Below are 13,799 nucleotides of genomic sequence, written 5' to 3'. Positions count from 1 at the left end.
CGTCAGTTCCCTGACCTTTCGCTGCAGGAGCTGCACTCTAGAACTTTGCTCCTGAGCCGGTCGTGCTCCCAAAGCTGCCCCCTGAATTTCTGTCTGCCGGCGGACAGCAGGCCTGGCCCTCCCTCTCCCAGCAGCCCCCACGGCCGCACGGACAGACTGTGGTGGGAACAATGCCGGTCAGGGCGGCAGGCGCCGGGCCAGCAGCGCAGCTGCTGCCGCCTCCAGCAGCCTTGGCGGGGCTCAGATTGCTCCTGGGCCACGGGGTGAGCGGTACAAACCCCGCTGGGGTGCCTTCCGTGCAGGTGGGGCAAAGGAGCATGGCACAGGATACTCTGGGCTCCGTAACAGGCGCACATTTTTCCAGGAGTTCAACAGCTGGCATTTTCTAGGAGTGCGGGTAACTTCTAAAAAAGCCAGCGCACTGTTGGAAGATACTTCATGGAAATCTTTCCTTCAGACCAGGTCTTCTGAGTATGCTCAGATTCAATTTAAAAATTGAATCTAAAAGCAGCATTGCTTCAGTTTCACACGTTTCAGTGCCAAATTTAAGTTCTACAGCCATGCCTCATCTTTCAGTAGGGCTTTCTCCCACTAGGAAGCTTCACACCAATGAGGAAAACACCAGCTCCACAGTAACGCGTCCTACTGACACACGCTAAGTCCCAATACTTATTTCTATTCTGTTTCAGCGGTGGAAGTTCTCGATGTAAATGGGAACAGAAGAGGTACGTAAATCCAAACTAGGGTGATGTCTGTCCAGCCTCCTCTGGAAAACAGCGAGTCAGACCCGTAAAAATGAGAAAGAAGTTCAAGACTAGAAAAAGGATATGCTGGGACAAACCTGAAGGCTAGTGTTGTGAACACCGCTCCTCACCAACAGCAGCTGGTAGTATGGCTGTCTTGTATGTAATTTAAGTTACAAATAGAGTTCAAGAGACTTATTGATAAAAATATGTATATAACAGCACATGCTACCTGTCAGTTGGTTCCATCTCTGTTTCGGTTCAAACACTTCCCCTGTTATTTTTTCTCTGTAACACATGAAACCTTGTTACTGCAAAATCCAAACAACATTCAAAGAATTTTTTTTCTGGTTTTCCAGTCCATTCCTATTTACAGTCTAGTGAAAACTGTTTAAAGTGCAATTCTGTCTGTCTTTCCAGCTGACATTCTTTCCATTCCAGTCCCGCTTCCTGCAGTTTCCTCGGGTGGCTTTTGCTTTGCACCGCAATTGTCTGAATTAAGATGTAATGCTCTCAGTAGAAACTGGGTTTGCAAACACAGTTTAAAACATAGCACCCCCCAAACAGCTCCCTGAAGGCAGCAGGAAAAACTGGGCTTTGCCAATAGCTGACACCACTCCAAGAAGTCAAAGGACCGTCCGGGGATCAGAGGGCAGTAGTGCTGCCATCGAGGCATTTGACAATTGAGCAATGGTTTACAAAGAGTTAATAATCTAAAGGTTTCAGCGAGCATTTTGGAGGCAGCTCAGAAAAACAGAGCTGTAAATAGAACTGAAGGCTCAGAAATTCAAGACAGAGAGGTGGGCTGGATACAGAAGGGCCATGGACAGCACGAGGATTCAAATACATGAATGAAAACATCTAAGGGCTGGAAGGACACAGTCTGGAAGCAGTGGAGGGTGAGGAAGAGAAGGCTGCAGCAGTGAAAATATTCCAGGAACGGTGGAAATGGGGTAAGGGAACCAGGATTTATTAATGGGACTTTCTTAGTATGCACATTACTCTTCCACTATGCAATATTTAGACCTTTGCTCATGCAATTCAAACAAACACCAAGTTTTCAAACCCCTTCTCAAGCCCGTAGGAGTCTCTTGGAATCCTTGCGACAGGAAAGGCATTGGTGCCTCACACAGCTCTAAGGACACTGTGGCACTGCGTGGATCTTGCCACAAGACAAAGTAGAAAAAACCGGGAGGGAAGTATGTGTGGTTGTCCATATCCATGGCAAGCATTAGCCCTGGAAGAGCCCAGGATCTCTCACGCCCTCTCCAAGTCCTGTCAGTGGAAACGAGGATTTCTTCCTCATCAGACAGAAAATGCTCCTTTCTCCAAAGTCAGCCAGGTTGTCCCCGAGGTCTCTGTTCTGGCTGCATGCCGAGATGCCGCAGGGCACTTGCTCCTCAGCCCTAGTCTCCACCCTCAGTCCTGGTGGTGCACGAGCACACACCAACATAACACCAGAAATTTTACAGCCGACACTTCTTGCCAGAAGCAAGAGCAATCTAGCTGTTACAGCTCTGCTTTGCCCGTGATGGGAACCATTTCTGCTTAGCCCCTTGATGGCCAACCTCCACTGCAGCCCCCCGCTATGAGCTGACCACTTGTTAGGGCAAGTCCCTCCGTGCTCCCCGCAGACAGAGCACTCTGTTGGAGGATCCTGCTATATGGAGCCAGGGGGCTGGCAGCCGGGCACAGCACCTTGACAACTAAACTCCACTCTTCCCAAAGCTCTGAGCCGCAGAACCATGACAGAAAAAGGAGTGCAACGCTAGAGCATTCATTTACAGGATGTATTTATTACACTGTAAAAAGTCCATTGGATTTGTAGCCATTTACTCTTATGTACACTGGTTGTACTCCCACCCCAACCGCAGGTTCCTCTCAGTACAGTATACACTGGGTTGGAGTCACGCCCATGCCCCTCCCAGTCACCAGTGGGATTTCTGAGATTGGTATTATTGAGAATTTAGCCAACTAATCGAGAGAGGAGGAAGAACGGAGATGCAGCGCTTGCCAGGCAGCCAGCTCTGCTCTGGGCATGACGGGGTGGAAGAGCAGGACATCCTTGCTGCAAGGCAGAAGCACAAGAATGACTGCCAGGGCCTCAGCTGCAGGGGCGTTCTAGGTGGAGAAGGAGGTGGGCTCCCAACAACTAGAAGATTCAAAAGGGTGCAGTCTCTGCAGAGCTTCCAAGAGAAAGCACAGCAGACTTGTTGGGCATCTGTCAGCAGATCTTCTCTAGCTGAAGAGGACGTTCTCCTAAGGAATGGGGTTGGACACCAAGAGGCCAATGTAGCGAGTGGCGGCCAACACAGCACTGCTGTGCACCCCGGGGGAGTGGCTCCCCAAGCGCTGTTTGAGAGATGGCCATGGTGCTCTGCTCTCAGCTCATGGGATTCTGCATTTCCTTCTCATCTGCTCAACTAGGCAGAGCCTTCTGAATTTGCTCTCTCCAACCAGAAAGCCTGATTATATTTACAGGAGGAGGGAGGAAAGCAGTGCTGCCCCCGCCAGACTCCCTTGCTGCCTGCTCCATATCTGGCATGGGGATTGCTGTGATCCATGTTGCAGAAGGAAAGCATGTGGCTACAGCAGACAAGAAGCCCTATGTAGCAAGTTGGGAGCTGCACTGTAAGCAATCCACAAAATTCTTAACCTGCTGAACCCAGGCATGCCCAGAGCCCAAACAAAGCAATGAGACCAGAAGCATGGGCAGGAAAGCTAGGGAATGGCTGGGGAATTGTCCAGGGACTGAACTGAATAATCTGAGAGGCAGTTGTGTACTGCAGCCCCTCTCTGGTGTGACATCAGAGAGTTTCCCCTCTTCACCAGATGAACTGGTGGCAGCTTGGTCCCAGGCTGCTGGGTGTGGGCATTGCCTGGCCCCTGAGATTGTGAAGGCGGGAAGGAGACTGGTCAGTGAAACTGGGCACCCCTCCAAGACGACAGGGATTTCTAGGCGGATTTCTAGGTGGTTGCCACAAGAAGGGAGCAGAATGTGATGTGCTCCAAGGGGATTGTGGCAGCAGCCCTTCTGCTCAGGTTAGCATCATCTTCTAAAACAAACATGCCTGCTGCCAGAGAACATTTGGCCAGCATCCTCCACCCACAGAGCTTCCTCAGCAGACAGGTCTCAGACACCCTCGAACTAATTGACTTCAGAGGTTGTCATGGGGTCAGTGGGCCGTGGTGTAGCTAAGAGGGGAACAGGAGAGGTGGCTTCAATTAGGGCTGGGTTGAGAATGATTGGAAGAGTCATAGGTGGCACCCCAACCTGCAGGGGAGAGGCAAGAGGCTGCAGGATGAGTGGCGGCTGTGCTGTCGTAGGAGGTATGTCTGTAACGGGGCTTGTCTTTGTTGGAGCTGATGCTGGGAAAGAAGGAGAGGCAGAGGTGCTGATGGTGGGTGAGGCAGGTGCAGTGGCTCTCTCAGACTCTGGAAAAAGGAAGAGACAAAATACATCCTTATACAGGCCCTGACAATGTCACCTTTCAGCTCAAAGCTAAGCAGGGCTGAAGATCAACTCAGGGCCTTTTCAGACTTGCCCCTTCCACATACCTACATACGAGGCCCTGAGGAACAGGTGCTGATCCCAGGCATTCTGCCCCAACCTCTGCCCACCCCAATAACCTCAGCAAGAAGGCCACAACCTATCCATTTGGAAGCACAACAGTTCCACAACACCAGAAGCCTAGTCACTGCAGATCACGCTAAACCAAGGAAAAGCAGATCCGTGCCACTGTGCTGGGAAGATGATTCCAGGAAGAAGAATACAGGACTCACCACTGGCACCCAGTTCACAGGGCTTCTCCAAAGGAGCCAGGTGGGTGGCTGGTCTCACATCCCCTGCAGAAGAAGGGGGCAGGGCAGACACTATTGATTTCTGATGCTGCAGCTCCATTGGTATGCTAGGGACAGGATCTAGGGAAACAAAACAAGCAGTGAGCCCACACACCAGTTTGCTCACTCCTTTTGCCAAGCTCCCACAGCCTCCTGCAACTATCATTTCATCAGCATCCAGGCGCTATGGCAGCTGGGTACTGGACAAGGTGCAAGCACTGGGTCCAAGACCTGTTTTCTTAAGGTTTCTCAGCCCCTCGTACCTTGGATGACTGTCTGTTTGAAGAGCTCATCCCGCAGCCTAGGTAAGAAACAGTCAATCCGCTCCCAGGTGATCTCCCAGAGATCTGAGTATCCCGTCCGTGAGTCAGCACTGTGGAATATCCCAGCTGTATCCATTACAAGCAGCATATTCTTCAGAGACTCTGGGATGGCCTCCAGCTGTAATCAGAGAGACTCCTCAGGACACAGAGAATGGACATATAGCAACGAACAAAAGCTCAAAGCAGCTGATGGGCTGCCTTGGAAACAGAGGCCAAGGGGAGAGACCATGAAACAAAATGGTTTTGGAAGGATTAAGAGGTTAAAAAAAAACAAAACAAAACAAAACACCTTTCAAGTTTAGAAGGTCAAAACTGATGAATGGTTGTTCAAAGCACTGCAGCATCACTTTCAGCACCTTACCAGTAAGTCACTGGAGCCAGCATGCATGTATTTGTCCATGAAGTCCAGGATTGTCAGCCACAGGGCAGCAAAGGTGGTCAGCGAGAGCAGCGGGGAGAGATGCTGTAGGAACACCTAGAAAAAAAACCACAACTACTGTCAACAAGTAGTATCAGGGCTGTTGCTCATAGCTTGATAAGCCAGTCTTGCAAATCTGGAATTCCTCCTCCTTGTGGCAGGCTAGGAGCATGCACAGGCCCAGCCTGAGGACGCCAGAGGCCTCCACTCTTCTGAGCTGCATATGTAGAGGAGTGGATCTTGTCTCCTTTGCATGAGGCCACTGCAGTCTGCATCACCATGTCTTCCAGCCCTTCCAGACTCTCTGCCTTAGGTCAGTACTATCAGCTTGTGACACGCGTCATTTCACCACTAGAACAGACTGTCTTTAACTAATGTCGGGTGAAATACTTCTGTCTCCATCCTTCATAAAGTCACAAACTCCTTCCTGACAACTTTTCCCGAAGGCCAGGATCATGGAGACAGTTCTGGAAAGAAGGCATGTCCCAACAGCAGAAGGTAGTGGAGAAGCCCAGCACTGAAGACAGTCAAACTAGCAAACTGACACCTATCCAGATCAGAGATGCTGAGAAGCTAATACAGCAAACAGTTTGGTTTTCTCGAGGCAGATGGTTTCCCCTGAGCTTTCAGGCAGCAGAAGCATGCTCACCTTGGAGAGTAGTGTTGAGGCTCTCATCCTAGTTTCTTCCATCCCACCAATGTCAGCTGGGCTGATGTTCTCGAGTAGCTTGGTTAGCAGAGGGAACAGCACCTGTTGGATCAGACACATTGATATTTCAGAGCTAAAAAAGGACTGATGATATTTGCATAGACAGCCTTACAGGAAGGAGCTGGCTTTTGGGGCTGGTGGCTTCTAGGCAGAGAGCATGGGAGAAGCAATGGGAAGTGGAAATGAGTGGATTCATTTCAATACTCCAAGAGGCTCCGTCAGAAGCCTAAGCACAGAAGAACTTTTCACAGGATGAGAGTAGGGAATGCCTCATCTGTTGTGGTGAACAAGCTGCTCAAGAAGACGGTGCTGAAGTAGGACACCATTCTGCCACTCCCACAGACAGCTTTGCTCTTCCAGACAATGCTGTCCTGCCTACATGCCCAGCCAGGACGTTACCTTGTTGAAGCAGGACTCCCATTCCAGGGCATCCAGGGCCTGAAGGTCATGTACCAGGAGGGCCCGCTGCAAGTAAGTGAGTGCCTGCATCCGTACCTGGCGTCGGGCATCACAGCACAGCCAGGCAATACCTGCAAGAGAGGGATTCAGGGCAAAGCCCACAGGGAAAGTGTCACATCCCTACTTCCCCAGCCTAGGGTGAAAAGTCTAGTGAAGATCAAACACTCTCGGGGGAGGGGAAGAAAAGAAAAAAGAAAAAAGAAAAAGAACAAGGATTATACTTGTTCCAGGCCACAGACTGGGAATCTACTGTCAGGTCCAGAAGCAAGCTGGCAGCTAACTCATGCTAAAGATACCTTTCCGGATCTGATCCCAGTCCTTTTTCAATTACAGCAGACCCTAAAAACAACCTCCGCCTGCTTTCTGCAGTTAGTTCTTGGCTCCTCAACTTTCCTCAGTGCTGCCATTATTTTCGAAGTGTCTCTGCTCACTCTCATCACAAGGGGATGGCTTTACCCTGTAGCAAAGGACACCAGCAGTTGGACCACAGTGTTCGGGAATCTGCTTCAATTTTCCTCCCTGCTGTCTCTAGATGGCGTTGCTCCTCTGCCCAGGAGCTGTAGATGGTGGCCGCTCGGGTGTGCAAGGTGTGCATGAGGTCCAGGAGCTGCAAGTCAAGCATCGCATTAAGCAACATACAGCACTTAAATTTTTGAAGCACCCCTGGTCTCTGCTCTTCCCCAAACCAATGCTAAAAGGCTCACAGCTACTCAAGCCTGCTTCCTGTATGCACATAACCATGTACAGCTATGGAGACGGTGTCAGGCCCTGCTGTCTGTGCCCTCCCTAAGTGGTCAAGTGCCAGGCATCTTCAGCAAGATTTGTGTCAGTTCAGTAGCCACGTCAATCCCATCTTCGAGGAACAGCATCCCAATCCTGCCAGGAGAAAGAATGGAGCCTTTCCTGGCACAGAGCATTGACTCTCCCAGGCAGAGGGAGAAACCCAGTGATATAGCTATGCTGTCCAGGGACAACTCTCTGCAACTTTTTTTTTTTTTTAAAAAAAAAAAAAAAAAAAAGGCATGAAGCACAAGCAAAGCTCCCTCAGAACAGCTCCATATGGACAAATGACAGCACTCTAGTCACTTTACTGCTGAACTGAGGCCCAACAGCCTGGCAGTCAGCAGGCCCATGCCTTCGCACCTTTGAAGTACCAGCTGGAGAGAGAAATGACTCCCTCATCTCAGTCCTCTGTACTTGAAATCCCAGTGCCTCAGCCCACGAGGCTTTCCCCTCTCTACAAGCTCAGATGCCCTGTCAGACTCCTCACTAATCCTACATGAACCTCATGCCTCCAAATGCCCTTGATCCACATCCATCTTACCTACTATAGTGACTCACAGCTCCAGACCCCGCCACCCTCCTCGCTTTTCAGAGGACTTCTCTTTCCACTGCTATTCTGCTTTTGCCTGTCCAAATTGCAGTCTTCCTCTTTCACTGCAGAACCACACACTGCCAGCAGAGCCACCCTCTGCCATCCAGTGCCCACTAACCCAGGACGCAGCCCCCCCTCACCCCATGAAGAATCCCAGTGACTCCCTAGCAAGGCCCTGAGATTGGGAAAGGAGAGGAGGAAATCCTTGCTATACTTACGTCCTGACTAACCTGTAAAGACACAGTGTGGTAGCTGGCAGGGATGCTCTCATCCTCATCCTCATCACTGTGTGTGTGCGCCTGGTGCTGGCTCAAGACCCGTGATCGCCGTGTGGAGCTCTCCTTTGGCTTTTTTTTTAACCGACTGGATTTACTGTCATACCTGTGGCTCTTCCCTCTCTTCTCCTGGGACTTGTAGCCTAGAAAGTGAAAGGCAGCAACATACCATACACGCACTACCCCACAAAATTTTCTGCCTTTCAACACACACAGCAGCCACCTTTTGATATCCCCAGCGGAGGGCCCTGTCCTGTGAAATGACAACTTCCCACTTGAAGAGGTACCCAGCACCCGTTAGGAACAGCCTTCAGCAACAGCTGATATTGCTAGCTCCACATCAGCTCCAGACCTCCCCTCCAACCCAGAGAGAGGGATAAGAATAAGGTCCCTGCCACCAGCAGAAGCCAGGACACTTTTCTCACAGCAGACCATTTTCTGGGGGTTGGGGACTCGTTCTCTGACAGTATACTTCACAATTCTTGCTGACAGGCCACCCCAAGCCCAATCCTGATTGTCAAACCGAGGGCCATCTTACCCCCATTCAAGCTCGCCTCCACAAAGATGCGGATGGTTTTGACACAGAGCTCAAAGTTCTCAGGTGTAACATGGGCAGCATCTCGCACGATGAAGGACAGGGACTCCACACACTTCATGAGAGACTTTGTGTCATGTGGGCCCAAATCCAGCCCCACAGTCAGGCTGTACTGGTTGACAAGAGGAGACGGCCCCAGCCTGCTGAGCCCAGCAGTGGATCTGGAGGTGTCAATGTCATCTTTCCCCACCTGCAGGGCACAGCAAGAGGGTAGCAGGAGAGGGTAGCATAACAGCAGCACCTCACGCACACGCTGAAAGGGCCTTTCTTCTGAAGCTAACAGGTAATGTTTTTGTAGGATCCATTTCCCTTCCTCATTTGCCTCCAAGCTTTCTCCGCTCCATCTGCGTCTCCTCCCCACATCCTCCCTTTACATTGTCAGGTCATCTTAGCTCTCTTTTCTACTGCCTTATTCTTTCTCTCCCTACCACACCCTCTGCCCACAACCATGCTAGGACTAGTCTTCTTCAGGCACCAGGAGCCCATTGGCTACTCACCACTAGCCAGCCACTGTTCATGACATCCACATCTGTCACCGAGCGATGCATCTTGCCTGGCTTCCCGTGGTCTGTGTACACCTCCGAATCAGAGGTGTAGCCACGGTCCAGGCTCATGTCACTTGGATGACAGGAGGAGGAGACCTCACTGTCTGACTGAGCACCTTCAAGACAAAAGGCATGGGTTTTAGATCAAAGCCAAATCAAGAACTTGGAAGAGCAGCTGTGAATAAGGGAGAAGCAATCCAGATTAGTCAGATCAGCATCAGCTAGGAACCACCAGTGGGCCCTGGAAGAAGCTAGGCCAGGCCTCTCCTCCTGTGAGAGGAAGAACAACTATGACAGGAGCGTGCACAGGAGACAGCAGGAAACACAGATCTTTGACACTGTTTCTCCCCTGTAGCTATGTTTGGCTTTCCCCTTCAGAGGGAAGGGGCTTTCCATCCTCTACTACATCACTTGTCAGCCTGACCGTGGATTTAAAGAGGGCAGGAAGTCCAATGCTTTGACCCTGGGGGAAAGAATCAGACGTACTACACACTTTAAGAACTACTGGAGGTGCTAGGTTCAACCAAGACAACTCCAAAAGCACAACACGGAATGACATGACTCACGTAGGGCCTCTGGGGTCACTCAGCTCCACACTAATACTGGTAAAGTCTCTCATGAACAGCAATCTACATTAGCATGTTCCACACCTGTCAGATCTACCTTCCCTGACCTTTAGGATAACCTTAAAATTTCACACATCCCAAGCACACAAATCTTTGCAAGGGCCAGATTTAAGCTACTGATATCATGTTATTTAGAAGCAAAAATTCATTCTCTCCATCATTCAACATTATCTAGAAACTCACCAGCAGAGAGACAGACTTGCTGTGAACACAGTGCACCAAACATTTTCAGAAGGAGGTAAAGAGAACTAATGTTCTGATGTGCAAGGTGCCACAGTCAAGTAGTTTGCTCAATCAGCAAAGACAGAAGCAGTTAAAAAGAAGAAAGAGGAAAGAGGAAAGAGGAAAGAGGAAAGAGGAAAGAGGAAAGAGGAAAGAGGAAAGAGGAAAGAGGAAAGAGGAAAGAGGAAAGAGGAAAGAGGAAAGAGGAAAGAGGAAAGAGGAGGAAAGAGGAGGAAAGAGGAGGAAAGAGGAGGAAAAAAGAGGAAAAAAGAGGAAAAAAGAGGAAAAAAGAGGAAAAAAGAGGAAAAAAGAGGAAAAAAGAGGAAAAAAGAGGAAAAAAGAGGAAAAAAGAGGAAAAAAGAGGAAAAAAGAGGAAAAAAGAGGAAAAAAGAGGAAAAAAGAGGAAAAAAGAGGAAAAAAGAGGAAAAAAGAGGAAAAAAGAGGAAAAAAGAGGAAAAAAGAGGAAAAAAGAGGAAAAAAGAGGAAAAAAGAGGAAAAAAGAGGAAAAAAGAGGAAAAAAGAGGAAAAAAGAGGAAAAAAGAGGAAAAAAGAGGAAAAAAGAGGAAAAAAGAGGAAAAAAGAGGAAAAAAGAGGAAAAAAGAGGAAAAAAGAGGAAAAAAGAGGAAAAAAGAGGAAAAAAGAGGAAAAAAGAGGAAAAAAGAGGAAAAAAGAGGAAAAAAGAGGAAAAAAGAGGAAAAAAGAGGAAAAAAGAGGAAAAAAGAGGAAAAAAGAGGAAAAAAGAGGAAAAAAGAGGAAAAAAGAGGAAAAAAGAGGAAAAAAGAGGAAAAAAGAGGAAAAAAGAGGAAAAAAGAGGAAAAAAGAGGAAAAAAGAGGAAAAAAGAGGAAAAAAGAGGAAAAAAGAGGAAAAAAGAGGAAAAAAGAGGAAAAAAGAGGAAAAAAGAGGAAAAAAGAGGAAAAAAGAGGAAAAAAGAGGAAAAAAGAGGAAAAAAGAGGAAAAAAGAGGAAAAAAGAGGAAAAAAGAGGAAAAAAGAGGAAAAAAGAGGAAAAAAGAGGAAAAAAGAGGAAAAAAGAGGAAAAAAGAGGAAAAAAGAGGAAAAAAGAGGAAAAAAGAGGAAAAAAGAGGAAAAAAGAGGAAAAAAGAGGAAAAAAGAGGAAAAAAGAGGAAAAAAGAGAAAAAAAAAGAAAAAAGAAAAAAAAAGAAAAAAGGAAAAAAGAAAAAAAAAGAAAAAAAAAGAAAAAAGGAAAAAAGAAAAAAAAAAGAAAAAAAAAAGAAAAAAGGAAAAAAGAAAAAAAAAAAAAGAAAAAAAAAAAAAGAAAAAAAAAAAAAAAGAAAAAAAAAAGAAAAAAAAAAAGAAAAAAAAAAAAGAAGAGAGCCCAGCATTAGCCCAGAAGGCAAAGGCCACAGGGGTTTTGCAAAATCAGGTTTCTCCCATCTGTCTAGCGCAAAGCATCAGGACCTAGCAAGGAAGTTTTAGAAAAGCAAAGAAGAAAATGAAGGCTTCTGGAAAAGTCTTTTCTTGCTGTTTGCTTTAAAAGTCTGAAGCTGTCAGCCTCAAATACATTGCCAGCTGGCTAAAGCGAAACAGGAACAGTTTGCTGAAAAAGACTGTCTTTCTAACACAGTCAAGAGAAGTGGGAAATAGTGGGTTGGTCTTGTGGGAATGGTTCAGACACTCTGAACACAAATGGATTTGGAAATAGAATTTTAAAGAACAACTTCCTTTACGAGATCCTTAAAACGGGGACAGAAAGGAGTCAGTCCCACAAAAGAAGCAAGTATGACAGGAACAACAGCTGGGTTTACATTACACACCCAGATGAGAGATTAAGGCTATATTACCCAAGGCACCAGACCACAACCAGCAGAAAATGCTCCTTGGGTAGAGCAAAGACCTTCTACAGCTGCTACAACTGGTATCAATTTTCCTCCCACTGCTCCCCCAGGGACTAGCACCTGGACTGCTGCTCACTGAGTAGGAAGAGATGGCAGAGTAGAGACAGGGACAGACCATGGGGTAGGAGCGAACAGCAGGTGCTGGTCTTTAATCTTGCTAATGTAGTTTAATATCAGCTTTGTTTTCTTGCAGTCCCCTTTGCTAATTGAAAAGCTTGAGGAAGCAGCTGCTTATCTGGCAGGCAGGCATCAGATTTCCTAGCAAAAGCTGGCCCGTCTTACCTGTGTCGTTATCTGCCCTTGCTGTAACCTGCAGGGCTGCAGGCGGCTTCACCCCAGACCCAATACACTCCAGGAGGGTGAAGAGCGTGTACCAGTCATCCCCGGAGTGAATGTTGGCAGCATTGGTCTTCAGGAGTTCATGGAGGCCGTAGGCAACCTCATGGCTAACTCTGCACAGCACATTTGGCTTCATCATGAGCAGAATACGTAATGAGAGGAGAACCTGGCCAGAGAAGGAGACAAGAATAACAGCCTCTATTATTTACACTCCATTCTCCAGCAAAGTCCCCCTTCATTTATTTAGAGCTACTTACAACTGCTGTTTGTTGTTACCTGCAGCACAGATAGGTTAAATGTGGGTCCATCCAACAGCAATTGGTTTCCTGTTTTGCCAGGTGTAGCCACAAAACTCAGTAACTGACTTTCAAAAATCCCTTACCTGCGCGCTGATTTCTTCCCGACGAAGGAGCCGAATTGCCAGTCTCAGCAGCCCCACCACTGCCCTTTCCACCAAGAAGCAGAACTCCATCGCATGGACGCAGAGATGATAGAGGTGGTCTCGGACAGTTTGCCAGACACAGGTCACACGGTCCCTAGCCACAACAAGGAGGAGGGAAAGGGTAGGATGAAAGGAGATGAGACAAGCGGGGTCCAGCTACCTCTCCCAGAACTCCAGACAACCCAGTATTTCTTCATTTCAATGAAAGACTCCAGCCGGGAGATATAAGAACAGACACATAGAAACAACAAAGCCGTCAAAATTCTTATTTACTTCATTACTTGCAAAGCAATCAGGTGGGAGAATTCTCCTTCCACAGTTTAGTTTATGTTCTCCAAATCTCAGGATATCAAGCAATAACTCATAGCCCCTCTGTTTGCACATGCTAGAGTGGAATTGCTAAGCCCTGAAATTACAGCCACATGCTGCTTCAGCTGGCAAATCAAGCACATAAGGAACTCACTCCCTGGACCCAGGCAGCAGCTGCAGTAAAGCAGGGACATTTACAGTGAATCTGCAGGTATTTCAAGGTCATACCTATTCTCTAGTACAATCCTCAGAAGCATCTCCAAGCAGAAGGCAGCATCCTCTTCATCATATGTCTCCTCATCAGGAGTCACAGAAATTAGAGCCTAGAAAAGCCAGGAAATGTTTGTGAATCACAAGCCCCCAAAACTGGGGGACCAACAAGTGAGGACCAACAGAATGCTTTGAGTCTGGGCAAACTGCACTCCACTGTCTGGTGAGGTCATGCATAGTCTATCAAAAATGCACTGGATAGAGGTCAAGCTAAATATATGGAAAATTGTATTTTTTTATTATGCAAGATGAACTTAAAGGATGTTAAACCCTGACGAAGTCTCTCAGATGGAGAGGAATTCTGAAAGCCAGCAGCTTCTTGCTAAGAATATGTGAAGCACAGAAAAGGCAGCTATACCTAGAAATGATTACAAATACTGGAATTATTCCTCTCAAGCCATCAGCTTGCATATCAAGGGAGAATTTCTGACGTAATAGGGGTCAGAGCAAATGT

General features: G+C 47.6%; 1 protein-coding gene across 7 annotated transcripts in view; it reads right to left on the bottom strand.

The window, feature by feature from the left end:
- Window positions 1-2,519: 2,519 nt before the first annotated feature.
- GBF1 (golgi brefeldin A resistant guanine nucleotide exchange factor 1) overlaps window positions 2,520-13,799 on the bottom strand; it is a 111,433-nt gene continuing 100,153 nt past the window's right edge. For 5 of the 7 annotated variants that reach the window (XM_076338609.1, XM_076338607.1, XM_076338612.1 and 2 more), the window contains 13 exons: window positions 13,304-13,398; window positions 12,707-12,860; window positions 12,268-12,490; window positions 9,235-9,398; window positions 8,681-8,927; window positions 8,086-8,285; window positions 6,949-7,099; window positions 6,433-6,563; window positions 5,974-6,075; window positions 5,268-5,381; window positions 4,847-5,024; window positions 4,527-4,664; window positions 2,520-4,178 (listed from right to left, as the gene is read on the bottom strand). In XM_076338609.1, coding sequence (XP_076194724.1) covers window positions 3,892-4,178; window positions 4,527-4,664; window positions 4,847-5,024; window positions 5,268-5,381; window positions 5,974-6,075; window positions 6,433-6,563; window positions 6,949-7,099; window positions 8,086-8,285; window positions 8,681-8,927; window positions 9,235-9,398; window positions 12,268-12,490; window positions 12,707-12,860; window positions 13,304-13,398 — 2,184 coding nt within the window. In that variant the 3' untranslated portion in view covers window positions 2,520-3,891. The remainder of the gene's footprint in view (window positions 4,179-4,526; window positions 4,665-4,846; window positions 5,025-5,267; window positions 5,382-5,973; window positions 6,076-6,432; window positions 6,564-6,948; window positions 7,100-8,085; window positions 8,286-8,680; window positions 8,928-9,234; window positions 9,399-12,267; window positions 12,491-12,706; window positions 12,861-13,303; window positions 13,399-13,799) is intronic. The other 2 variants (XM_076338610.1, XM_076338614.1) reach the window with 1 other exon arrangement.

The sequence above is a fragment of the Aptenodytes patagonicus genome, chromosome 5 (assembly GCF_965638725.1).
Source record: "Aptenodytes patagonicus chromosome 5, bAptPat1.pri.cur, whole genome shotgun sequence".
Taxonomy (NCBI): Eukaryota; Metazoa; Chordata; class Aves; order Sphenisciformes; family Spheniscidae; genus Aptenodytes; species Aptenodytes patagonicus.
This window is presented reverse-complemented; position numbering and strand designations above follow the sequence as displayed.